Here is a 24,914-nt window from a genome sequence, read left to right as displayed (position 1 = left end):
GAACACTAACTTATAACTCTTATTAAATCACAACCTGTGATTTAATAAGAGGTTGAAATAAGAAATTTGTTCATTTCCATGAACAAATTTGCTCCAATTTGTTCATGGAGCAAATTTAAGTACACAGTCTCAGAAAATGTATATTTCACCACTCCACTGCAAATGTATTCATCTTTATATTATGAATATTCTTCGTAAGCAGGTGTGATACATTTCTGTTTGTTCACATTCAGTGTTAAGACTGATTGTATTCAGGGGATCAGAGAACAAGTAATGATGAATATATGAACACATAATTACAGATAAATGAATGATCTCATTCTAAAGGAGGCTTAAAAACAAAGAAAATTACCAACCAATCCAGCATCAAAATGGACAAACCTGCAGGTAAACTTTGTGCAAGAAGAACGCACGACTTGGCTGCGTGCGCAGTCACACGGACGCGGACCTTCATAAACAAATGCAGTTAGTAGATTAGAAAGAGGCAGCAGAAAGGTGCAGGGCAGTTCCTTCCCATGAGTCAGATGAAGAGATAAAAGAGCAAAGAGGATCACAGAAGAACAGATAAAGGGTAAAAGCAGGGAGCAGAAAAAAGGAGCAGGGCTCATATAATGGAATAACACACATTTAACCAGAGCCAGTGGAGCCAATTTAGTTATCTGTGGTCCCAGGGGCAGTGGGTGGGGGGGGGTTCAGCTGTGTCAGTCAACCCTGCTCCGGGTTACTTTTCATGTAGCCGCAGCAGGATGGTGCAGGTACACACGAAACTTTGATCAATTTGACTTCTTCATCGCCACACAGAGGAAATGAAAGATGGCCAGTTTCTAAAAGAACTAATCAGGATGACGGGCCTGAGGTTCTGACTTTATTTTAAAGTTTATTTCAGCGAGCATAAGTGCACTTTTGAGAGGGAAAAGTTGTTTAAAACAAAAATACGGCAAGCTAGAAGTGTGAAAAGGTGGTGGAAACTTTGAGACTAAAGATTTAAGTAATCTAAACAAACTTGAGGTTCAGTGCAAAGTACTTTTGCAAACTTCATTTTTTCTGATAGAACAACACAATGTAGAACTTAACGGGGGAGTGGGGAAATACAGTTTTACAGTTTTTCTACAAAGTTTTAAGAAAGTGTTTTCGTGGATTTGCATTCAGCCTTCCTGAAGTAACATTTAGTGGAAACACCTTTCACTGCGGTTACACCAGAAGGTCTTTTGAAGATACAGAATCTGTTGAATTTAAGACTTTGACTGGACCATTCTTAAACTTTAATGTTATTTAATCTGAAGCATTGCATTGTGGCATTGCTGAGTTGTTGGGTGAACCGTTGCACCAGTCACAGGTATTTTCATCCTCCAAGAGTTTTTTTTTTTTCAATTACAAAGTAATTTTCATATTGAACTTAAATTACACACAAAAAGGTGATTTGTGTTGTACTTTATTTTAATGCACAACACACTTTTCAGATTTTACTTTTCATTTTCATTCCACCTTTTAATTGTCTTCTGCTTCGAATTGACCTTTCATACAATCCAATTATAAATACATTTCTGTTAACTTTTATATCTATAAACTCAAAACTATTGAACTTCATCACATTTTGAACATTCAAAATGTGATGCAAGTCACCATAACATCCTCTTGCATCTTGCAAGTATTGTGCACAGAAGCAGTAACTCACTGGAAAGACTGAATCATAAAGCAAAGGACAAAATTAATATCTCCATAAACAAGAACTTAATATCTTGTACTTGATCCTGTACACACCAACCCAATAAAAGTTACATTGTCAAGCAAATCTTTATTGAGTCTGAAAGACATTATTTCAATTGAATAAAGTTGATTTATATTGCACCAATTATGAAGAAATGTTATCTCAAGAGAAACAAACAGATCCAATTCATATCCAGTTACATAAACACACAACATTCAGTTGCTCTGCTTTCTGTTTCCGAGAGTACCCTAAAATATTGTTTTTCTTTTATCTGGGTGTTTTTCAAAATGCTGCTTTTTTCTCCTTTCTTTGGTTTTTTAAAATACATTCCTGCTCTTTTTACCTTGTTAATAAAACATAATTACTGATTACATAGAAATTATGAATGATGATATCATCATTCATTTCCAATAAACAGGGTTAAAACATGTAAAGAATATTTTCTAAACGGTTAGGCAACGTTCACACTGCAGCCTGAAGTGACCCAGTTCCGATTTTTTTTCACACTTCCAAATATGTGCGACCTGTATTATGTGATCGCCAGTGTGAACTGCAAACGACCTGAAAGTGTCCCGCATGCGCAGTAGAGGGCGCAATAACGTCACACATAGGGTGCTCAGCAGTGGTGGAGAAAGTACTCAAAAAATGTACTTAAGTAAAAGTACAAATACACAGACAAAAATGTACTCAAGTAAAAGTAAAACTACCACATTAACATTTGTACTTAAGTAAAAGTAAAAAAGTACTGGCATTTAAAAATACTTAAGTATTAAAAGTAAAAGTACTTGCTGAATGCATTACCTAATCCCTAATACAATATCATTAAGTGTACCGATTGTATAAAATGTGACATTTTAATGAACAATGCCACAGATAAAGCATGTTTTATTTGTGTTTACTCTGTAACATAGTTTAGACTTAGATATGTGATTCTATGCATCATAATTTCAGGGATGGAAACATCTTGTCTCCTGTCCTAACATAGCATGAACTTCACTTTTTTTGCCACTATTGGCATTTATTTTGAAAGACATCCAACAGAAAGGGGATGTAAAGAAGGTGGGTGGGGGAGGACATGCAACCAAAGAGCCAGTAGCAGAGTTGTAGTCAAGACCAGCACCCCGCGCTACGTGACACAAAAAAATTAAGTTTTACCTTCAAAATTACTTCTCAAATTGATCTGAAAAATCCACATTCCCATAAAACACCTAGATATTAAATACTTAGAGCTGAAATAAATTTAATCAGTAAAGATCCGTCCAGAAGAATCGGATCGTTCCTGAATGTCATATCAATTCCGACTTTGGTCACATCGTTGTCCCATATATGCGACACCTCAGTCAACACCTCCACACAATAATTCAGCGCAGGAGTGACAACTTTTTTTCATCGCAGATGCAACGTGTCTCAGTCAGTACAGCTAGCTTTGCTAGCAACACGTCCACATATCTTACCTTTCTTTAAGCTTTCCTTCCAAGTGACGCTAAAAGTTGGACGAAGTCCCCACCGTCTGTGAAAGCGAAGAGCTGCTTATTTTACATGTCGCCATATCTTATGATTTATGCAGCGCTATTTTAATACTGACGATCAGACAGACATCTTCTCCCGCTCAGAGGAAACCACTGCGCATGTCTGGAGCACTGCGTGCGAGTAAAGGTGGAGGCCATGGGTGACAACAGACACGTAAGTCACGTTATTGCTCGGATTTTACGGCGCCACCTTAAGACCCTGAACTTCACATGTTAACGGACAAAAAGAGCAACACGACTTGGATGTAACGAGTAACGCGACACTTTTGTAGAAATGTAGTGAAGTAGAAAGTACAGATACTTACTGTAAAATGTAGTGGAGTAAAAGTAGAAAGTATCCATTATTAAATCTACTTAAGTAAAGTACAGATACACGAAAATTGTACTTAAGTACAGTAACGAGTACTTGTACTTCGTTACTTCCCACCACTGGTGCTCAGTGATTTGCCAACCGGCATAAAGAAGAATGTTTGCGGAAGTAAACGTGGATGCTAACAGTGGAGCATAGCTTGCGATTTTGAGGTTATTGTCCAACCGGAGCCAGCATATTAACATCTTAATCCTCATTATAGTCTGCCGTGGTTGTTGTTTTTATTTCCGCTTGCGCGTATTAGGACGCAGAATAGTGACGTCTGTCGAGTATCAGTGACATTCAAATCGGATGAATTCGACCTGGACGTTCGGTCACATTTGAATCAGATACGTATCGGATATCTATGGAGCTAATTATGAGACCGTTTTAGCTCCATAAATCAGCAGCTCGGATTGTTATAGGGAGGAGTCACTGACATGTGGCGCTCTGCTCTGCTGCTCACTCATCACTGTCAGTCATGGAGAGAGAAATAAATGGTTAAAGAAGATGAAGAAGGTTTTATAGAACCTACAACAGGAACACAATTTCTATAGTGGAACTTCAGAGGTTTAAAGTAAGAAAAAAATCCTTACTTATTTGCACTTTATTCATAAAACAAGTCTTTAAAGTGTTACATCATTAATGTGTTATCTTCATTTTTAATAAACACATTTTTTATTAATTTTCATTATATGATTTCTTATTTTAAATTGCTGTATATCTGTTTATTTCTCAGATAAAAGGGAAGCTGAACATGCTGCTACAAAAGCTGAAACTGTGCTCAAAAATCTCACCACAGAGATTCCAGTTTCTCACCAAACATCTGACTCAAGGCAAGACTGCACTTCTTTACCTAATGTTGCAATCATCTGTTAAATATGTGTGAACATTATCACAGCAAAATGGGACAACAACAATCAGATAAAACACAAACAAAAAGAAAACAGCTATTTTAAATAATTACTTAATAAATCCGATTTATTAAGTTTGGTTTCTAGTTTGTCAGATATTGTTGGCTTAAGAAATTTTATATAAAATGATGATCTTGAACTTATCAGTTGCAGTCTAAAAGGTTTTAGCAGTGTATTTTCAGTATTTAAATTCTAAAAAATTCAACATTAGTCTCTGTAAAAGGATATTGTGTAATGTACATATTTCAGAATATACTGACATTTTCTGGAAGAAATACTAAGTGATGTTAAACTAGAAGATTAGAAAACATGTCTTTTTTTATGAAAATGGATAAACAGACTGGTGCAGTTACATTTAAATCATGCACTTTTATAAAAGCTCTTAAGGTTTTTGTGTCCACAGAAAGATTTCTGATAAAATGTGCCCTGGGTTTGTCCCTCGTCCACTCAGGCACCTCATTGGTGCAGAAAGATGTGTGGTGTCAGCAAAGGCTTTCTGTCTGCTTGCACTGCTGATGTGGCAGTCGCAAGGCCATTATTCCCAGTTTCCCTTGGATACAAAAAGATTTAAAACAAGACCTTCACTCTCCTAGCCTCATTTATAGAAAAGAGCGATACTATCCAGTAAAGTATTCACATTTTACAGAGTGAAGTAAAGTAACTTTAGTGATAAATTGGTAACTTTAAGGTTTTTTTTTTTAGTTTTAAATTAGTATCTTAATAAAACCAGGTCTTTCAACTTGTCATTAATGGTGATATTATGGAACAAGGCAGCTAAAATACTAGCAGAGAGCTAAGTTTCATGCCATCCTCATTGATAAAATTCAATAAATAAGCAAAAATGTTTGTATGTCTGATCTGAAAATCTCAGATTTCCTTATTGTTTACAGAATTCAGTAATAGAGTTCATGGCAGCTCGTTTGCACATCGCGGCAAACTGCGTAAGGCCAAGAGGATTGTGGTTAAACTAGGAAGCGCTGTGGTCACCCGTAACGATGAATGTGGTCTGGCTCTTGGGCGACTGGCTTCAATTGTGGAGCAGGTGAGTCTCCAGTTACTAAAGTTACATTTTTGTACTATAAAATCAGCATAAAATTCACTTTATTGTCTTTTTTTTCATCCAAAACATATATTGATACCTTATATCATATTTTGATACAATTAATACCTTCCATCTAACGATATATATTGTTAGATGGAAGGTATCAGTTGTATTTTTAACTGGTTGTATTGCTGTTCAGGTGGCCATGCTGCAGAATCAGGGCAGGGAGATGATGATCGTCACCAGTGGAGCCGTGGCTTTTGGCAAGCAGAGGTTAAGACATGAGATCCTTCTGTCTCAAAGCGTCCGACAGGCGCTACATTCAGGAAACGGTCAACATAAAGAGATGGTAAAGGAAAGACTAGGAATGTTGTGGACCGTGTTAAAGTTTAAAACTGGGATGTAATGCAAAGAAAGCTGAGGTTTTTGTTTCTCCCTGCATTCAGTGGGCAGCGCAGATCGATAGTAGCCACACAGGCTCACCCTCTAGAAGGAAACAAACGCACCCAGTGTAACACTTTCGTTCTATTGGCTGAGAGGTTGCCAGGAGACGGTGCTTTTCCGTTCCAAGCGCGTGCAGAAAATGATTTGCAAGCGAGCAGAGAGGTTAGCAAGCGGAGATTTGACAAGTTTTGAGCGTAAGGAGAAAAGTTTGAGAAAGCACAGTGAATATTTGAAAGAGAGCAGAAGTTTTGAGTACAAGTACTACTAGTTTTGAGAAGAAAGGCATGAAGTCCTGCTTTCAAACTGAAAATATAAGCACAAGTATTAAAAGTTTTGAGAACAAAAGATATGAAATCCAGCTTTCAGACTGAAAATGTGTCTTCTCGAATTATGGCAGAAAAATTCACCCATAAATCTACAATAAAATGAACTTTGCACACTAATTCTTGCTTTTACAAGATGGGTGTCATTTTGGTTGCAGTTTGTCCCAGCTCTGGAGGCCCGAGCCTGCGCTGCGGCTGGACAGAGTGGGCTGATGGCTCTGTATGAAGCCATGTTCACTCAGTACAGCACATGCACTGCACAGGTACTCATATAAACTTAATTAGTTGGCTCAAACATTTAAGAACTTTTATTTTCTTTACCCTTTCTTTCTCTTAAATCCTTTTTGTTTCCTCAGGTTCTTGTGACGAATCTGGATTTCCACGATGATGAGAAGAGGCAGAACCTCAACAGCACACTGCAGGAGCTGCTGCACATGAACATCGTTCCCATCATCAACACCAATGATGCAGTGGTACCTCCACCAGAACCCAACAGTGACCTGCAGGGGGTAAATGTACAGGCAGCATGGGGCGACCAATGGAAATGCAACCATCTGTTACCATAATACAGATGGAAAATGAACCAGTTATTAGTTTAAGTGTCAATTATTAGTTTAATACACTGGGGGAAACCCTGCTGTATGTGTTATGTGTATATATTTACATATACATATCTATGATGGAAGATTTTGTGTCTGGCCAACCGTTTCTGTCTTAATTTGTGCTAACTGTCCCTGATTAATTTAATTTAAAGTTTGCTTCTAGAGTCAAACTTAATTTAAGGTTGGATTGTTTTCATTACAAAATTCTGCTACTCCAATGAAAAGATTACTTTAGTCTTAGTTACTCATCTTTATTAGCGTGTGCTGTGCTTCTTATTGTTTGTTAGATTATTTCTAGATTCTCAGAAAACATCTGAGAGTCTAGAAATAATCTAGACTCTCAGATGAGTCTAGATTCAACTTTGAAATTCACTAGAAAGTTGAATCTAGATGATTCTGGTTCTCCAGGTTATCAGCATTAAGGACAACGACAGTCTGGCAGCGCGGCTGGCCGTGGAGATGAAGGCTGACCTGCTCATAGCGCTGTCTGACGTTGAAGGTATGAACGTCTCCGCCACAATTTGGGGTTGTAGTTAAATAATAACACAGTCTGACTTTGCAACTCTGTGTCATTTGGAAACAGCAAATACAAATCAGAATTTTCTATTTTCTATTCACCTTGATGATACATTAGAATTGGGATTTTAATCCTCTTTTGTTCTGATTGGTTGTCCCACATGAACGCATAGATCATCTTTAAAGCCTCATTTAATGCCTTAGAAATCTTTTAAATGCTGCTCTGGAAAAAGCTAAGTAAATTGTTTTTTTTTAATTAATTTAAATGTCTTCCAATTCTAATAGTGAGCTCTAAAGTTCACTTTGGTGTAAAAAATGCACATAGAAGTATTTATAAAACTTCACACTTCAATATAAGCTATTGGGGTTAGAAAGTATTGCAGAGTTGTTAAGTGAACGTGGTTTACTAGTGTGATATGCATTCATATTCTTCCCTTTTACCCTTATGCCTCTCAATAAAATCCATCTTTTCTGGTAAAATGTCTCTACTGAAACTTTATTTACCCCCTGGATTGAAATGGCAGCTCTGAGCTCTGACTGTTTCAGATTCATTGGTTTGGAAGAGTACAGTTTGAATTAGATTGTTTGTTTTTCAGGGCTGTTCAATAGCCCACCTGGAACAGACGATGCTAAACTCCTAGACATTTTCTACCCTGGAGACCAGCAGTCCATCACCTACGGGACAAAGTCCAGAGTTGGGATTGGAGGCATGGAGGCCAAGGTTTGTTACAAGTCTCTCCATCATTTGTACACATAAAATTATTGGCAGGTTATTTCTGCTTATGAGAAAATGGAAATGCTAAAAGTATTGTTTTTTCTATGAGGACTTTAAGTGACCAGTTGCATTTCAAACAAGGAAAAAAAAGTGTGGTGCTGAAAAGATCACATGGTTAATACCAAAGGTGCTCTTAATTTATCGCGTTTTATCTAACTCCTTATTTTTATCTTTCTTATGAGAAAGTAAAACTCTTTTAGCATTTGTGTAACTGTGTTGCAGGTTAAGGCAGCTCTTTGGGCGCTGCAAGGAGGCACCTCAGTGGTCATTGCAAATGGCACAAACCCCAAAGTAACCGGCCAAGTAATCACTGACATAGTGGAGGGGAAGAAAGTGGGAACCTTCTTCTCTGAGGTCAAACCTGCTGGTGTGTTTGAATAAGATCTTTTCCAAGCCAATACCTGGTTTTCTTTGAGGTTTGATCTTTTGATTCTAGTTTCATTTTTCCAATAAAAGAGTAAATAAATGCTTAGTTTGTTGCGTTAAAAATATTTGCCTCATTTGTGCAATGCAGCACATATCCATGAACATGTAGGAAATTGGGATTCCTAGTTTTGATCCAAAAGTGAATACAAAAAAAAAGAAGTTATATTTCAGCATTTGACCTGCCAGTTACCAATCAGAAATGACAACAAGAAAATGTACTCCAGTTTCTGGCAGATTTATTGGTGCATCCCGGTATCAGATCAGAGATTTTACATGACTGTCAGTCTGTCTCATCCTGGACTCTGTTCTCGGTTCCAGGTCCGTCTGTGGAGGAGCAAACAGAAATGGCCAGAAACTCAGGACGAATCCTGGCATCTCTTCATCCAGACCAGGTGATGAACGGATCTCAATCACAACATGTCATCTTGTTGTTTCTATGTGCCACTTTGCGGGTTGTAAACCTTCATTATTTGTAATTTTACTTGCTTTCCTACCTTGTCAGCTACAGAGAAACTCTGAACTTTAGCAGACAGATCTGCCCCATGCTGAGCCTGTACTCTGTCTGTGTTTTGTTATCTGCAATGTCAGAGAAGCAAGATCATCTGCCATCTAGCAGAGCTGCTGACGGAAAAGAAAGATGAAATTCTGGCTGCAAACAAGATGGACATGGAGATGGCTGTCAGCGCAGGTAACAGGACCAGAGTTTTCCATTTAGTGCCGACCAAGAGCTCACATTAAAGTAAAACTTTAAGTCTCTACATATCTGTTCTTTTTGCTGACCAAAATAATTCTAGATATACTAATTTAGAGTCATCAACAGGTTTTCATCAAATTTGTCAGGTCCTTCTGTTTTTTTTCTGCATTTATTTTATATTTTTTTTGCACCTACCAACAGGACAACATGCCTGTAGTGCTTTATATCTATTTATGTGAGCATACTACATCTGTTATTTCAGTTTTTTAACTGATGAAGCTGGTTTAAAGCAGTACAGTGACTCTACGGTTGAAAACTGAACCAGCTCTTTCAAGCCTTTTTCAGTTCATTTTGGTAAAATTATTAGTACAGGAATCGACTGAAACATCAATGTAGCTGCACTTTCACTTTGGGTTTCAGTGGGCAACAGTGTCGTAGCAGCTCTGTGAAAAAACATGGTTTGATTTGTTGGATTTTATACCAGAAAAGAAGAAATCTTTCAAAAAAACACATCTTGAGTTTCTAGCAGGTTTGATCCTTGTAAAATCCAGGGTATTTCGGTGGCATATTGTGCATAAAACATTCTGTTTGTCAGCCAAAGTGTCTGTATTGTGCCATAAAGCCGCCAAATTCAACATTTAATTTTGATGCAAAAATTTGAAAAACTTCAGCAACTTCAACAACATACCTAATCTGACCACAGTTTCCCTTTTCCCCATGATTTGACGTTTTTCCAGGACGTTTGCCTCCAGCCATGTTGAAGCGTCTCAGCCTGTCATCGGCTAAACTAAGTAGTTTAGCCGTCGGTCTGCGTCAGATCGCCACGGCGGCTCAGGACAGCGTTGGGCGTGTGGTGCGAAGAACCAGGGTGGCTCCCGGTTTAGAGCTGGAGCAGGTCACAGTTCCCATCGGGGTTCTTCTGGTCATCTTTGAAGCCCGTCCTGACTGCCTGCCGCAGGTAAAGTTATAGGACAAAGTTGAGTGTCTTAAGAAACAATGTGGAAAGACAAAAAAGGCGTGAGGTCCAGACTTGGTTCTCTGTTGCAAGCGAGCAATCTGAACTGTATTCTGATATTTTTAAAGCGACAAAGGCCTGTGTTTGGAATGTTGCACCTTTTTTCTTTATCAAGGTATCTGCTCTGGCAGTAGCCAGTGGGAATGCTCTTCTGCTGAAGGGCGGCAAAGAAGCTGCCAACACCAACCGTGTCCTGCACCAGCTCACTCAGGAAGCCCTTTCTCTGCATGGAGTCAGAGAGGCGGTACAGATGGTAAAACTGTTTCTATTCATCTATTAATGGCGTGTATAAACCCTGTGCAGTCATTATATGTAGAGGAGAGGGATTTATGGGTCCATGTCTGCCATATTCAGTGGCTAAAAATCTGAACTTTTTGTTCATGCATTTGTGTTCAGCCTTCTTCAGTCATTACTTTGTAGAACCGATTTTTGCTCCAGTTACATGCTGCATGGTTATTGTTTTGTAACCTAATCCACAACTTCATCCCTGCCCTGTCTGCTGTGTTTCTTGGTGGCAATGATGCCGTTTGTTCATTAATGTTCTCCTGTAAACCTCTGAAGCCTTCAGAGAACATCTGCGATGGTCTTTTTGCTAACTAGATTACTTCTGGATTTTATTTAGGGGTATCAGTATAGCTGAAAACAAAAGGAATACACAGTTTTTAGATTTTCATTAGTTAAAAATATACTGCTTCATTGAGATACAATGATGAGATACGACTCTTTTGTTCTGTAGCGTAATCTGACGACATTTTAAAACAGAGGAGTTGGAAAACATTTGCATGGCACTATAAACGTTCATCTTCTGGTGCTTCTTTCCAGGTGAACACTCATGAGGAAGTAGAGGATCTTTGCCGACTGGACAAGACGATTGACTTGATCGTCCCCCGAGGTTCGTCAGAGCTAGTGCGGGACATTCAGCGAGCAGCCAAGGGCATCCCAGTCCTGGGCCACAGCGAGGGAATCTGCCACGTCTACGTTGATGCAGACGCTAATGTTGATAAAGTCATAAAAATCGGTCTGTAAATCCAGCTCACAAAGTCTGAAGTTCATGTGCATGTTCCCTTTTTATTCTCACAAACTAATACTGTTTCTAACGTTACTCAGGAGTAGTAGATTCAGAGTTTAGTGCACCTGAAATGCAGTTTTCCCGTCTGTTTTTCCCGATCAGTGAGAGACTCCAAGTGTGACTACCCAGCTGCATGCAATTCAATGGAAACTTTGCTAATTCACCGAGAAATCCTCAGGACTCCAATGTTTGACAAGATAATTGAAATACTGCGCAATGAACAGGTAAGAGAAATATTATACATCCTGTGGAGAACCTGTGGGGTGAACTGAAGAAATCATAGCTTACGACTCAGGACAATCCAAAGAGGAGCATTTAAAATTGGTGATTTTGGAAAAAACATGTATTTTTGACCAGCTTTTTTTCCCCCACTTAGTAAATATACGTACATTAAAAGTTGAGGATTTTGTTGGAGGGTATTGTAAAGATAAAGATACACATATATTCCATTAAATCTCCCTTAAGTGTGTGTGTTTTTATATTTGCAAACAGAGAGGGTCTTTAGTCAGAAATCAAATTCAAAGAACTTTTCATATCTGGATGGGAACAATTCATGTTTAAATATTTGATGAATAAGTAAAATCAGTCTCTAGACATTTGTGCTTCTGTTTTTTATGTTCAACGTAGCTCACATTTGCAATATAAATGTAGCATATCCTGATTTTTTAACCTACTTTATTCCAAAATTGATCAAAAACTAACTGTGTTACTAACTAGTGAAGTAACGTTTTGTGTGGTTTTATCAGGTGAAGATTCATTCAGGCCCACGCTTTGCTTCCTACCTGACCTTCAGTCCGTCAGAAGCCAGCTCCCTACGCACCGAGTACAGTGACTTGGAGTGTTGCTTGGAGGTGGTGGACGGCCTGCAGGAGGCTGTGGAGCATATACACAAGTACGGAAGCTCCCACACTGATGTTATCGTCACAGAAAACAGTGAGTGGAGCAGTGATTTTACTGTTACGTGCATTTTACGTCAGCCTGACTGCGTAAAGCTACACTAGCTCTTCAAGAAGGGAATATTACTTTCTAGCTAATGAATAAACTCTCCCTTACATGTCACTTAATGAGCAGTGATTGTCTCTTGTTAGGATGAATGCACACATTCACTGTGTGGGTCCAACATCGGATATTCTTATGTGAATATTTTAGTTGGTTTTAACAAAAGCAGCTCTATTTTTCTTTTAGTATCAACAAACATTTCTACTTTGATGATCAACTGATGGAGAGGAGGATGAATTGCTGCCATCTAGTGGCCAAAAAAGATTCTGCACTCCAACTGAAACTTCATTGCTTTCAGTATAAAGATGATAAATTAGACTTCCAGTAAAAACTTCAAATTCATATTCATATATTGATTTGTTACTAAGAATTGTATATTTTAAATGTTTATTTCTGTTCATTTTTTTTAATATAATTCTGCATCTCAGCTAATGAAAACCCAAACTTACTTACTGATAAATCTAGAAAAACACATAAAACCAATAAAATAAATATATTTTTTATGTGAGAATAGTTCTCTTTTGAACAGTACACCCAGGAACTGTACAGTGTATGTCATCACTGATTGCTGAAACTTCACACTGGACCTAAAACAAATTGGATTCTGTGCATCGTCATATCTCCTCCAATTTGTTGGACTCTGATTTCCAAATTGTTTGCTGAGTAACAGCAGTAGCACCTCTTTTTCACCTTTCTATTCCAAAACATTACTCTTATGGTTGTGGTTGTTACTATTGCCTGTGCACACTTCTTCCTTCCACTAAACTTCCTATTTCTATGCTTAAATGCCAAACTCAATGACCAGTCACCTTCTTTAACAACAACAACAGGAATGTAAGTTGAGTAATTTAGTTTATTAGACATAAACAAACTACATCACTCTGTGTGTATGTAATATACTAACTTTAATTTAGTTACTGTAAAAACGTATTTTAAGAATATTCAAATTTATTAAGATGCACTTATGCTATAATAAACTCACGAAGAATGGATGTCTAAAAGGTTAGCTGGATCAAATCAGTCATTTATGTCACTGTCATGAGATGCTTATGGCAAATTTACAGTTAAGTTAGCTTTAAGTACTATTTCAAATTTTATTCAGTTCTACAGTTTTTGCTGCTTGCTTTCACCAAAATGAGCTTTCTGTGTTAAAACCTAATTTTCTGCAGACGTCGGGTCTACTTTTCGTTATTGTCCATATTTTTTTACTTTTCGTGATTCTCGTGATACCATGAAATGTAGCTTTATGCATGTTAGTGAATTCAGTGTTTTACCTGAAATAGGTGTGATATCTTCTGCTTAGACGTTGAAATCCAGGAAGTAGGGTTGTTTCAGCAAATGTTCTTTTTTTTTTTTCCAGAGGAGACGGCTGAGCGGTTCCTGCAGCAGCTGGACAGCGCTTGTGTTTTCTGGAATGCCAGCTCTCGTTTTGCTGATGGATATCGCTTTGGACTCGGTTGGTAACTTTTAATCTTTTACAAATTCAATCTGAAGGTTTGTTTTGAATTGTGGGAAAGATGGTTTATTTGTATTAGAATTGCAGAATTGTCGGTCTGCAATAATTTTCAGCACTTTGTTAAACTGTTTAAACATTTTTTTTTAGTTAGACATCAGATGCTTACGAATTGTAGTTTAAGAATTGTTTTGTTCTCACTTAAACCTCGAATTGCCATGAATTTAAGTGGTAATTGGCTTAAAACTGCCAAATCAGAACCTGACTTGAGCCTTTTTTAAAAATATAATTTGTGGAGAACATAATGGAAATAAAACAAGTGATGATAAAACCCAACTGTACTCTGTTATAAAAACTATCAAGAAAAACCTAAATATTAAAGAAAACTTTTTACTTATAACTGATGTGAAAGGTTGTACTAGCTCCTGAAGACATTGCCTTTCCATGTTGACTTTGAAATGTGTTTTTGTACATTTGGTTTTTTAATCATTTCTGACGCAAGTTTCAAATCTCCGCCTGGATATTTTTTGCTTTTTTTTAATTGTACACAGTTCTTCAAATGTCCTCTGACTAAATATATTTGCCCATTTCTCCATAACAACAGGAACTTTCAATATCAGGCAAGTTATTTTCACAATTTACCGTCTATTAAAAGAGAGCTCCTCAGATTAATTTCACTCCCTGCTACAGCGGGAGTGAAATTACCGTAATAACTCGATATTGGCTGGAAAGTCTCCCCTCTCAGAAACCATTGGAATATTTCAGATAGCGCAACGTGTGGCGGAATTACGGTACTGCAAATTTGGCTGGATCGTCGCCGACACGTTCGGACTGGAAGGGTTAAACTGGCAAAGAGCAGATCAGTGACCTAATATTTAAAACTGCAAAGCATTGACAAAAAGTGAACATTTCCTCCTGCAGCTGTCGTTCCATCAGTACAGTTTGTTTTGTTGCCGTTGTGTTTGTTTTGCTGTACAGGAGCAGAGGTCGGCATTAGCACGGCCCGTATTCACGCCCGGGGCCCTGTGGGCCTTGAGGGACTCCTCACCACCAAGTGGGTCCTGAGAGGCGATGGTCACACGGTGGCTGATTTCTCTGAGAGTGGCAGCATGAAGTATCTCCATGAAAACATCCCTGTTGAGCAGAATTTAACCGGACAGCAACTAGCGTTCATGTTAGCTTCGTTTTTGTGTCCTGTCTCAAAAGCTCTAATTGATGTTTTATGAGCTGCTGCACCAAAACTATTCATTTTTTGTTCACATACCGGTAATTCTCATTCAAGGGCAGAGTTTATAAATGTTTTATTTTTTCCGTTGATTCCATGACAATTTAGCAGCAGGCTAAATTACCAAAGTGCCTAAATGAAGAATAAACAAGGTTATTTTTGGAGTGCCACAAGGTTCAGTGCCTGGGCCAATTCCCTTTATTATGTTCTTCCACTTGGTAAAATCATTAAATACATTTAAATATAGCTGATGATACTTTGCTTTGTTTATTTATATATATATATTTATTCTTAATCGAAAAAGACAGTAATAAAGTGAATGAAACAGGCAAGCATTTTGTCTGGTTTAATTTTCAGACTCTGAAAATTGGTTTCAACTACACTTTTCCATGCAAATATTCTTTCACTTGCTTCGTATCCAGCTTAAAAATTCAGATCTGTGAATTTTTTTAAGCAATTTTGGAAAAATTAGACACCAGATAATTTCAGGTATGAAAAATCTGAAATAAACTGTGCAAACTGATTGTTTTTACATGTCTTTTTTTTTTTAACAAAATACTGTGACAAGGACAAATAATCGTGGATTTTTTTCACATTTATATTTTTATTTATTTGTTGTTGCCAGCTGTGCTCATTTTTGAATGTTTTGCTGCTTTCCTGCTTGTTCCTCGCGGTGCCCAGAGCCTCTGTCAGAGCTGGGAAGGCTAACTGACAAGCCTTCCTCTCTAAAGCTGCAGGGCTGAATGAGACTGCTGTTAAGTGAAGCTCTGTAACGCTTCGGCTTCTGAGCTCCTTTGTGATGTCTCCGCGATGCACGTTTAAGGTTTGGTTTTTGGTTCTTTAATGAGAGTAATGTAGAATAAAAAAAAAAGTTGAGGAGGAATATTTGGGGTTTCTTTTTCCTACTTTCTTTGATTTCCTTTTGTTCCTGCTGTTGAAGTGTTGAGGATTTTTACATGTATGCTCATTGCTGTCCTGGCTCCAGTCTTTCTACTTTTACAAAGAACACAAATTAACGCGAAGGAGGGGGTAGAGACGTCATGCTGATCAGAAAAACAGATGTCTAAAAGGGGGCCTTTTTAAAGTTGCCCATAGGGAAATTTGCGTTGCTGGAAGTGGGGCAAAGGAAGATGGAAGACAATACTACAGAGGTTTAATTATCCAGCCATCAGAAATGAAAAGAGAGACGAGGAGAACTGAGACTAATAATGGAATCACAGACTTATGTTCTGGGTTTCTTCTGTTTCTACCCCCATCTTTCTCTCTTTTCTATCATCTAAAGAATTCATTCTCCAAAATGCACTACTTACCCTTCAATCAGCTTCCTGTCATAAGTCCAAAGGGTTCAGAGATGAAGAAGAGGAGGAAACTCGGATCTCACTTTTTTTGGCCTTTTTATGTGCGAAGCGATTGAAAACATCATGACTGGAGGTAGAGAAGGAACAATGCAGGGACAATGAGGATTAGCTCTTTGGTGCATTGTGTTTTATCTTACCCAATCTGATGAATCAAAGTTAGCTGCAGCTCCAGCTCACGCAGTTTAGGTGTGAGTGTATACATTCAGTGTTTTCAGCACAAAACCCTGTGATGTATTTTGAAAAGAAATAAAAAATAAATCACGTTTTATTAGCAGTGAGATAATTTAAACAATGAGTCATAGCTTTGGTTTTGTCTCCTTAAAGTGTTTATATGATTGTATAACAAGCAAAGCAGCAGATTTTCATGTGCAGTGATTTCAAAACTTTCCCCAGCTTTACTGGAACATGTGGACAACTCACCAGACAACCAAAGAAAAAGAAACAAAGGAAACCAAATGGGAAAGTTTGTTTGTTGCAACTTTTGGATCTAAATTCACACCTGCCATAAATAATATCAAATCTGATTAATTGGTAATAAAGTTAAGCCATTCTATGAGATTTTTCCCTGACATCTCTAAAGGTATCAGACAGGACAAGGGCACCTAGAATCCATCTCATTATTTTTCTTTTTTTATCCATGAACACACAAATACTTGTCCGTACACTGTAGTTCCTCCATCCTTATTCTAATCTCCCTTAAAATTGATCTATTTACACTAAATGTCTGTGAATCACAGTCAAATTCCTTGTCAACTAATTTAATTAATATCATAAACCACTGCCTCACATCTGCTTAAACAACCTCACAGTTTCGTCTCTGGACATCCTCTGTCATCTCTAACCATCGGTGCCCTGAGAACTCGGCACAACCGTTCCCCTGCTGAACCCTGTTGACGTTTTTCTGTCCACTGGGCATTGTTGTTCGAGGATGTAAAAATAACACGATCGGCAAATCACTGCACTCCTTTAATTGAACATTACTCAAGGCCAAAACTCATATTACTTGTTTAGCTTGATCTTAAGGCACTCAAATGCTTTCCCTGCTGGGCTTCAAATTTTTTAAATCAATAATTAATGGTCAAAGTTACTTATTCATGTGTATCTTCTCCAATTACGCGGCGTCTAATTAACAATTTCAATAATTGATATTTATTTCTGAAAGGGCTCAGTATCTGGGTGTGATGAAAAATGCATGAGCGGAGGATGTGGACGGGGTTTTGTTTTTGTTCTGAGAGAGCTTCATGCTTGGGGCTAATAACAGGCCACTTTGACTCTGGCTCTTTGAGTTGGCACTGGTCTTGTGATGTTGATCTAACACGGGCAACTTTCATGGACCCGAAGCACTCACTCTGTACCATGTGATCTCATAAAGACTCCAACATGCCCATCCTCAGATACGCTTTGTCTTTAAGAGCAAACTTCAAAGAATAAGCTTCTGTTTCCTTGATAATTTCTCTCTGTTTGTGTGTAATGACACTATAGACAATTGCAAACTCTTGGTCTTCCAAGGACCTCAATGGTTACTCTTTATGTTTGCATTCATATTTGCTTTTAAAGTTTAAGAGAAGATCATCTGACAATGACAGCTGTGATGGTGAACGAAAAATAGAAAAGTCCCTCTTGTTGATTTTCATCAAGTTTTCATTTATTGTGATTTCAGTAGGACAGAAGTTTCAGGACCTGCGGGAAAAATCTTTTTCACGATGGGACAACCAAAGCGAAAATGATTAATATTCTGTGTGAGCTTTGTTTGAGCACTGAGCTGGAGAACAACTTCAATGCAAAGCGACCAAGCAAAGCCACAAGGCCACCTCAGATAAACCATCATTAAAGTGTTTGATTGCAGGTTTGGAGACCACATAGCTGAGACCACGCTCCAACAGAGCTGGCACCTGAGAAACAAAAGGGGGAAGGGTTAAAGAGTGGGGCTCAGAGGGGGTAAAAAAAGAAAAATGAACTATAAATCAGTTGATCTCTGTGACACGTCTCAGAGAGCCAAAGGTAGCGCTGGTGCTTCCCCACTCGCTGTGCCTTCTGTACTCTCCCGGACGCAAGAAGTACTGGCGCCCCCTGTAGTTGGTGTGTTCGTGCAGCATCCAGTAGCCCTCCATGACGTTGGCGGAGGAGATGTCACGGGTGTGGAAGCGCTCGTGGAGATCTGGGCAGTCTTCCACCAGCTCTAGATTTTGTCCGGCAAAGTCAGAACGCTCAAAGATCTTCATCCTGTAGTTGCCCTTGTACTGCAGAGGAAAGTGTGACAGTTTCAGTGCTGCACGATTAGAGAAAACCTGACTGCAAACAGGATAGAGTAGCTATTAATAACTCACAGGAGGCACCATGCGGCATGAGCGGATGCAGTCGTTGAACCCGGCCCAACGCTGGTAGTCGGGATACTCTCCCTTGTGCAGCATGTACTGGTAGCCGGAGTAGTTGGGCTTCTCGTAGGCCACCCAACAGCCGCTGTCGACCTTTATGGAGTTGCAGCGGCTGAAGAAGCTTTGCATCTCGGGGCAGTCGCTGCTGCACTCATAGTTACGGCCCTGGAAGTTCCTGTCTTCATAGAAGATAATCTGCATTCGAAAGAAAAGTATCACCACCGTTCTCTGAGCTCTCTCTGGTTGTTCATAAAATACCAATAAATTTGGCATTGCAGAACCGAAGGAGGCTTGGATTTGAACTCCAAGACCAGTAAAAAGTCAATGAAACATTTCATATGAAATGTATGTTGAAAACTGCAAATTCTAGAGGGTTAAACACATCAGTGCCTATCACTGACATGGTTTTTGTTTTCTATTTTTAGGATCACTAATAATGAAGAATCTGCCCCCCTGGCTGAAACGCAGTGATCTGTTCTGTCCTACCCAATGAGTGTTAGGAGCATCTCAGTACATTAAAGTATCCCCTATGACCTAATGTATTTCAGCAGTTTGAAGGAATTTAAAGCTCATACAGACTCAACACACAAATAGTGATATATCTCAAGTATGCAATTATTTCCCCTTATTTATAATGAAAACTGAAAGTTCAGTTTCCTCCGTAAATCTAAATACAGAAAATACAGAAATGTTATATTTCATATACACTCATGGGAAAAACTGCTGAACTAGAAGTTATACATGAGTCATGACACCATCCACAAACAATCAATGCAAAAAAAAAAAAACCCAGACTGTTCACAGAGTGTGCTAAGTGCATTAATGGAAAGTTGAGTGTAAGGAAAAAGTGTGGCATGTGCAATGCAACAGGGATAACTGCAGGGTTGGAGTAAGTCTGACTTTATGGTTCGAAGCCCAAATTTAAGATAAAATCACGTTTCCAAGACTTGGTAGGTATTTGGTAGGCAATACGGTATTTTCAAGAGAAAGACGAGAGTCATCAGACCACAAAACCTGTAATTAAGGCTGCAATGAAAGCAATCTGGGGTTCTTGAATACTTAAGCAGAGCCACAGACTGATCACCGCCATGCAACACATCACACTACGTCACGCAATGCACCGTAATGCCGCGTGACGCCATGAGACGCCACTGAATTGATTTAATCTTTTTAACAAAAATCTAAGTTAACTTCTGGAGTACTTTGTGAAAAAGAGAGAATGATTTAAGTCATGTCCTTTAACAAAAGGTGGATACGTTCTCTACACTGAATGGTTCTTAAATCTGTACTATTCTGAGCCAGGTTTGAAAAATCAGGTTAATTATTGAATATCTTTTTATGACTGTTAAGTTTTGAAAAGACTGGCAGTAGTACATCTAGTGCCTGAAGGAAAGTTGAACAGAAAATCAAAGAGCCAATTAAAAGGAGAATAAAAGTCTGATTCTGAACGGAAAATAAGTAGAAACTGGTATTTTGCTACTTGTTTTTGCATTTTAATTTACATTCTTTTACTTTATGTATTGATAGTTTACATTGCAGCTTTTTTTTATTCCAAATTATTGATCGGTACATAGCCGCAGTTTCATTTGTGATTATTCTAAACCACAAACTACAAATCAAGTATTTGCATTTCAGTAACTCTACCGAACTTAAAAACTCAAGCTTACCTTGCCCATTGTGACTTTGTTCAGTTAAGTTCAGACCAGATCGGGTGCAAAGCTTCTGACCGGTCCTCTTTATAGATCCTGCTGGGATCAGGCCTTTGTGAGCCTGACACAAAGCTTTGTCATGTCAGCACAGTGCGCTCTATACAAGGTAGGACACAATAGGAATGGTAAGCTGCAGCAGCTGCTTTGTCTCTCAAAGCTCTGCCTGTCTGTAGAAAAATACTGTACAACTGCATTTTTTCCCCTGAGGCCCTCAGTAAGAGTTGCAGTATCTGCATGAATGCCAGAAATGCACGATTTTGTAATTGCATAGACTTCTTCAAATAACAATACCAAAACAAAAGACATTTGTGTTTTAGAGTTGCATGTTTATTGTTCATTTGATGCTTGCATGGGTGGAGTGTTACATGTTAGTCCTCATCCTCCTGAAAGAGCCGATCATGGGGTTGAAGCCGCCCCAGTCCCCGCAGGACCTGTACATTCCTGGGCGCATGAAGTACTGCCGTCCTCTATAGTTGGGATGCTCGTAGAAGATCCAGTAGCCCTCCATGACGTTGCAGGAGTAGACGTCTCGGTGGTGGAAGCGCTCGTACACGTTGGGGCAGTCGTCCATGAACTCCATCATGTGCCCCATCATCTCGGGCCTGTTGTAGAGCCTCATCCTGTAGGATCCTCTATACTGCAAGTGAAAGACATCAGAGTTTGATTATTATGCCGTTTTAATATCCGTGAAAGGACTTTTACAAATATACCTTTAGTGTGTCAATCCGGTCTGCCATAGCTCTTTATGTGGCCCTCTAGATTCTAGACTAAACATTACGTGTGCTTAAATATTATGTTATCAATCAAATCAATGCAGTTCTTATCTGCTTGCTCCTGCTCTTGATCTATATCAATCAGTTCCTCCAGTTGCCTGAGAATTATTATGGAAATTCACGCAAAATCAACATATTGCGCTAACAATTGGGAGTTTATTACACATTTTTCTCAAAAATGATCAAAAATGTTCTTAATTGTACTAAACGGCTGCCTCAGTCTTAATTGATGTCAGATTATAGTCCACAATCTATACAGCGAGTAATAAAAGGTTGTGTTTACCGTCATAAATAGGCGCAAATATTTCCAAATTAGTACCACAAATACTTTGATTTTTATTGCAAAAATTTACAAAAAGAATCATGACATCCTGGAGGGACTGAAAAGATGCTAAATAATATTATTTAATTTTAAGAATTTGTTGATATTTTAACGATGTTTTCTGGCACAACCGGCCCTTTATGATCTTGATTTGGCCCAAAACGAAAATGAGTTTGACACCCCTGATTTAGGGGTGTGGGATGTCACTGATCTGATAAACTTACGGGGGGGAACATCTGGCAGGAGCGGATGCAGCTGTTGAAGCCCATCCAGGAGTGGTAGTCCGGGTAGTCGCCAGGGCCGAGGATGTACTGGTAGCCCATGTAGTGAGGCTTCTCGTAGGCCACCCAGTGGCCGCCGCTGACGCGCATGGAGTTGCAGCAGTTGAAGTGCCGGAAGGTGTCCATGCAGTCACTGCTGCACTCCCAGTGGCGGCCCATGTAGTTTCGGCCCTCGTAAAACACAATCTAAGGAAAGGAAGGCAAGGACGTTAACTCAAATTTATACATTTGAACTGAAATTTTATTGCTTGATGGGTGAAAAGTTGTTTATTCTGTGTATATTTTTGTATTCATTTTAGGTCAGTCTTTTACTACCTGGAAAAAACAGATTTAAGCTCCTACTTCATACCTAACCTTCCTCCATTTTATACACAAAAAACAAACCATTCATATTGCTGTTCCTAACCACTGCATACCAGTACATTTTTAAGTTGTTGAGTGTTTTTTTTTTTTTTTACAATTTCCATGAAAAGGAATGAAAAAATTCTCAAACTTCACTCATAATTAAACTTAATTGCATTTTTTTTCCAATTCTGAAATAGTTTCCATTGTTGCCAGACTACATCTTTTTACAGCTGAAGAAGTTAGATAAGACTGAAAAATTGCAAAAGTACAAAATGGCAAAGGAGAAAAATGATTGGAACCCCGTAGTTTGTAACTTTTCTCCCTTTTTTTGTTTCTGTTGCTCCAACACAGAATACATTTTTCCTTTTCTGCTTTTTTGCCCTGGTTCCTTCCTGCATGAGGAGCTCATACCTTTCCCATGGCTGAAGGGCTGTGGATGTTTTCGCACCGTAGCCCTGCGCTCACCTACAGGTCCTTTTATACTCTCCTGCTGACCATGAGGCCTTTGACGCGTCAGGGACTACTACTCTTTACTTTTTCAGATGTCGACCACTGTTTCCTTTGTGTGTGAGCCCAGGGTTAACTTACCTCCTTTCTGCTAGAGTTTACCTATAGAATTGGCAACCCCCCCCACCCCGTCGTCAAAAAGAAAAACAAAAAAATGAACAGCACACAAGTGTTATTCTGTGTTTGCATGATCCTTGTTCCACCGTGTGATGCTTCCTTTTGAAATGTCACACAAAGCTCTTTTGGTTATGTGGCCCCCCAGAAACAAAGCATTTGAGGTGCACAGGTCATTTTTTTGAGGCCCACTCACCAAACTAGGTCTGATTTTTTGCTTTAAGTTTTCCTTAGATGGGAAACTGTAAACGTTTCCAGCTTTAAATGACTACAAAGAGGCAGTTTACTGGAGTGTTCTGGATGAAAGCCTAAGTATTGCTTAGCTTCTGTTGAAGGAAAGTGGTGATGATACTTTGGGCCGAGTGAAGTTCTGCGTTGATGTAATCTGCAGTGATCCACTCCCGCTTTTCTGCTTCCATAGCCTGCAGTTGCACTGTGATGCCAGACGGGACTGGTCTGTTTGCAGATATACAGAACTTTGTGGTGTGTGAGCGCCTCTGTGATATAAAAAAAGGAGGGGGTTCGGGGCATCAGTGTGTTTGAGTCTTTGTGCAAAATGATAGATGTTTGGACTTGAGTGTTTGGCTTGTAAGTGTAGCCCAGAGCTGAAGGGGGAAAATGCCAGAAAGAGTTGCCGCCGTGCATTGTGCTCCCAAAGCCCAGCTGGTGCCAGAAAGGTCAGTCCCATCTTTTAGCCTTTCATCGTGATAAAGACCCCGCGCACCCCCACCGGCCCCATCTACACTTTACTGGCTTTTCACAGCACATAAAAACAAACACAGCCATTATGTTCCTGGGTGAAACCGCAGCTATCCTGGCTGTGTTTCCAAAGCCATATGACACTGCTTAAATGTTGAGAAACAGTGTTGATAAGCTTCATGCTCTTTTGATCACTGATCCTCCCCAAACTCCCATATGGCTTCAGCTGGTTTCATGTATGAAGTGCTGCTCTTTTCTTGTGACATAAGTAGTTCATTGATATCCTTTCATCACGCTGTGCAACGTAATTGTAGTAGATGATCAAATGGGATGTTTTGTTTTGTTTTGCGAGTTTCTGGAGCAAAGGTTTACTTTGGAATGAAATGTTCTATCAGAATCTATTAAGATATTTACATTTTTCATGTGTTCATAAATTAAGGATTTTCTTCATCGTTTTTATCAAATGTGAAATACAACTCACAAGAGGGAAACAGTATTACAAAAAAGTTGAGCTTGTTCGATGCTCTGACAGTCAGTCTGATGGATGAGGGAGATAGGCCGCTACTTAGGGCATCCAGGCCAGCAGGGGGCTCCAAAGAGCCCTAAAAATCCATAGAAATACATACTTTAATAGCTAAAACACTAAACATACCTTACTATACATAACTAGAGTAAACTGTCTTGACACAACAGCAGAAACTAACGTCCACAGTCGTCTTTACCGCTGCTTTTGAGGTTCAGCCAATCAGCGCTTAACAATGGGAATCCCGCTCTAGGATTGGCTGCATTGCAAATACCAGCCAAAGACATTGTGCCTGGGTATTTCAGCTTCCCAAACTGCATTGTAGATATGATGGTGAGGACAGTGGCAGGAGTTTATTCTGTTATGGAGTTCCATTGGCAAAATCCATAAATAACTGGTTGGTTCTCTATCCCCAAATTTGAGGGGATAGAGAAACTCTAGTCTGGGCAAAAAAATGAACTAAATCCCCTCCATTTTTTTTTTTACTGTCGGTGGTCACAACGCCGTCTAATGAGTGTTACCGCTGAGCGAGTGAAGTTTCCAGAAGCAGGAGAGTCTAGCATTCATGAATCCAAGGATGACGCTGAGAGACTGGCGCTGTACTACATCATGAATAGGAGCTTAAATAATAAAAAAGAAAAAGGGGACTGGAAAAATTACTTAAATCTTCTCATTTCCGCTGTTATTGAATTTAAGGCCGAGGGCATTCAGATGATAGACAGAAAAACCTTGAGTTAAAACAGTCTGCAAAGTGATGAGACAATATTAGTTTCTCCTCACAACAAAAAACTTAAATAAGCTTTATTTGTAACAGAAAATGCTGGG

General features: G+C 38.9%; 3 protein-coding genes across 3 annotated transcripts; 1 reads left to right on the top strand and 2 right to left on the bottom strand.

The window, feature by feature from the left end:
* Window positions 1-4,343: 4,343 nt before the first annotated feature.
* aldh18a1 (aldehyde dehydrogenase 18 family, member A1) lies at window positions 4,344-15,362 on the top strand. The gene is made up of 17 exons (XM_014992222.2): window positions 4,344-4,422; window positions 5,391-5,542; window positions 5,742-5,891; window positions 6,468-6,572; window positions 6,666-6,818; window positions 7,320-7,410; window positions 8,024-8,148; window positions 8,425-8,569; window positions 8,947-9,020; window positions 9,217-9,316; window positions 10,060-10,280; window positions 10,453-10,590; window positions 11,160-11,355; window positions 11,509-11,630; window positions 12,153-12,339; window positions 13,766-13,861; window positions 14,837-15,362. Exons 1-17 carry the CDS (start codon window positions 4,344-4,346, stop codon window positions 15,082-15,084), a joined length of 2,382 nt encoding a protein of 793 aa, XP_014847708.2. The 3' UTR covers window positions 15,085-15,362.
* A 2,699-nt stretch (window positions 15,363-18,061) lies between these two features.
* Window positions 18,062-20,519, bottom strand: crygmx (crystallin, gamma MX). The gene is made up of 3 exons (XM_014992223.2): window positions 20,484-20,519; window positions 18,769-19,011; window positions 18,062-18,681 (listed from the first exon to the last, which is right to left on the bottom strand). The coding sequence occupies exons 1-3, from the start codon at window positions 20,490-20,492 to the stop codon at window positions 18,406-18,408; spliced, it is 528 nt and encodes a 175-aa protein (XP_014847709.1). The 5' UTR covers window positions 20,493-20,519; the 3' UTR covers window positions 18,062-18,405.
* Window positions 20,520-20,830: 311 nt separating this feature from the next.
* On the bottom strand, window positions 20,831-23,009 carry crygmxl2 (crystallin, gamma MX, like 2). The gene is made up of 3 exons (XM_014992224.2): window positions 22,658-23,009; window positions 21,845-22,087; window positions 20,831-21,162 (listed from the first exon to the last, which is right to left on the bottom strand). The coding sequence occupies exons 1-3, from the start codon at window positions 22,664-22,666 to the stop codon at window positions 20,887-20,889; spliced, it is 528 nt and encodes a 175-aa protein (XP_014847710.1). The 5' UTR covers window positions 22,667-23,009; the 3' UTR covers window positions 20,831-20,886.
* Between the last annotated feature and the right edge of the window lie 1,905 nt (window positions 23,010-24,914).

Source organism: Poecilia mexicana, unplaced genomic scaffold (genome assembly GCF_051168715.1).
Source record: "Poecilia mexicana isolate PSO_F unplaced genomic scaffold, ASM5116871v1 scaffold_19, whole genome shotgun sequence".
NCBI classification, from domain to species: Eukaryota; Metazoa; Chordata; class Actinopteri; order Cyprinodontiformes; family Poeciliidae; genus Poecilia; species Poecilia mexicana.
Note: the sequence above shows the minus strand (reverse complement) of the source record. Positions and strands in the feature narration are given on the sequence as shown.

Bases quoted from the DNA above. Each gene is read 5' to 3' on its own strand.
- aldh18a1 (XM_014992222.2), top strand. From the start codon at position 4,344: ATGCTGCTACAAAAGCTGAAACTGTGCTCAAAAATCTCACCACAGAGA. The intron at 4,423-5,390 runs GCAAGACTGCAC...TATTGTTTACAG, and splicing joins CACCAAACATCTGACTCAAG to AATTCAGTAATAGAGTTCAT. The intron at 7,411-8,023 runs GTATGAACGTCT...TTTGTTTTTCAG, and splicing joins AGCGCTGTCTGACGTTGAAG to GGCTGTTCAATAGCCCACCT.
- crygmx (XM_014992223.2), bottom strand. The intron at 18,682-18,768 runs GTGAGTTATTAA...TTTCCTCTGCAG, and splicing joins CATGCCGCATGGTGCCTCCT to TACAAGGGCAACTACAGGAT.
- crygmxl2 (XM_014992224.2), bottom strand. The intron at 21,163-21,844 runs GTAAGTTTATCA...TTTCACTTGCAG, and splicing joins CCTGCCAGATGTTCCCCCCC to TATAGAGGATCCTACAGGAT.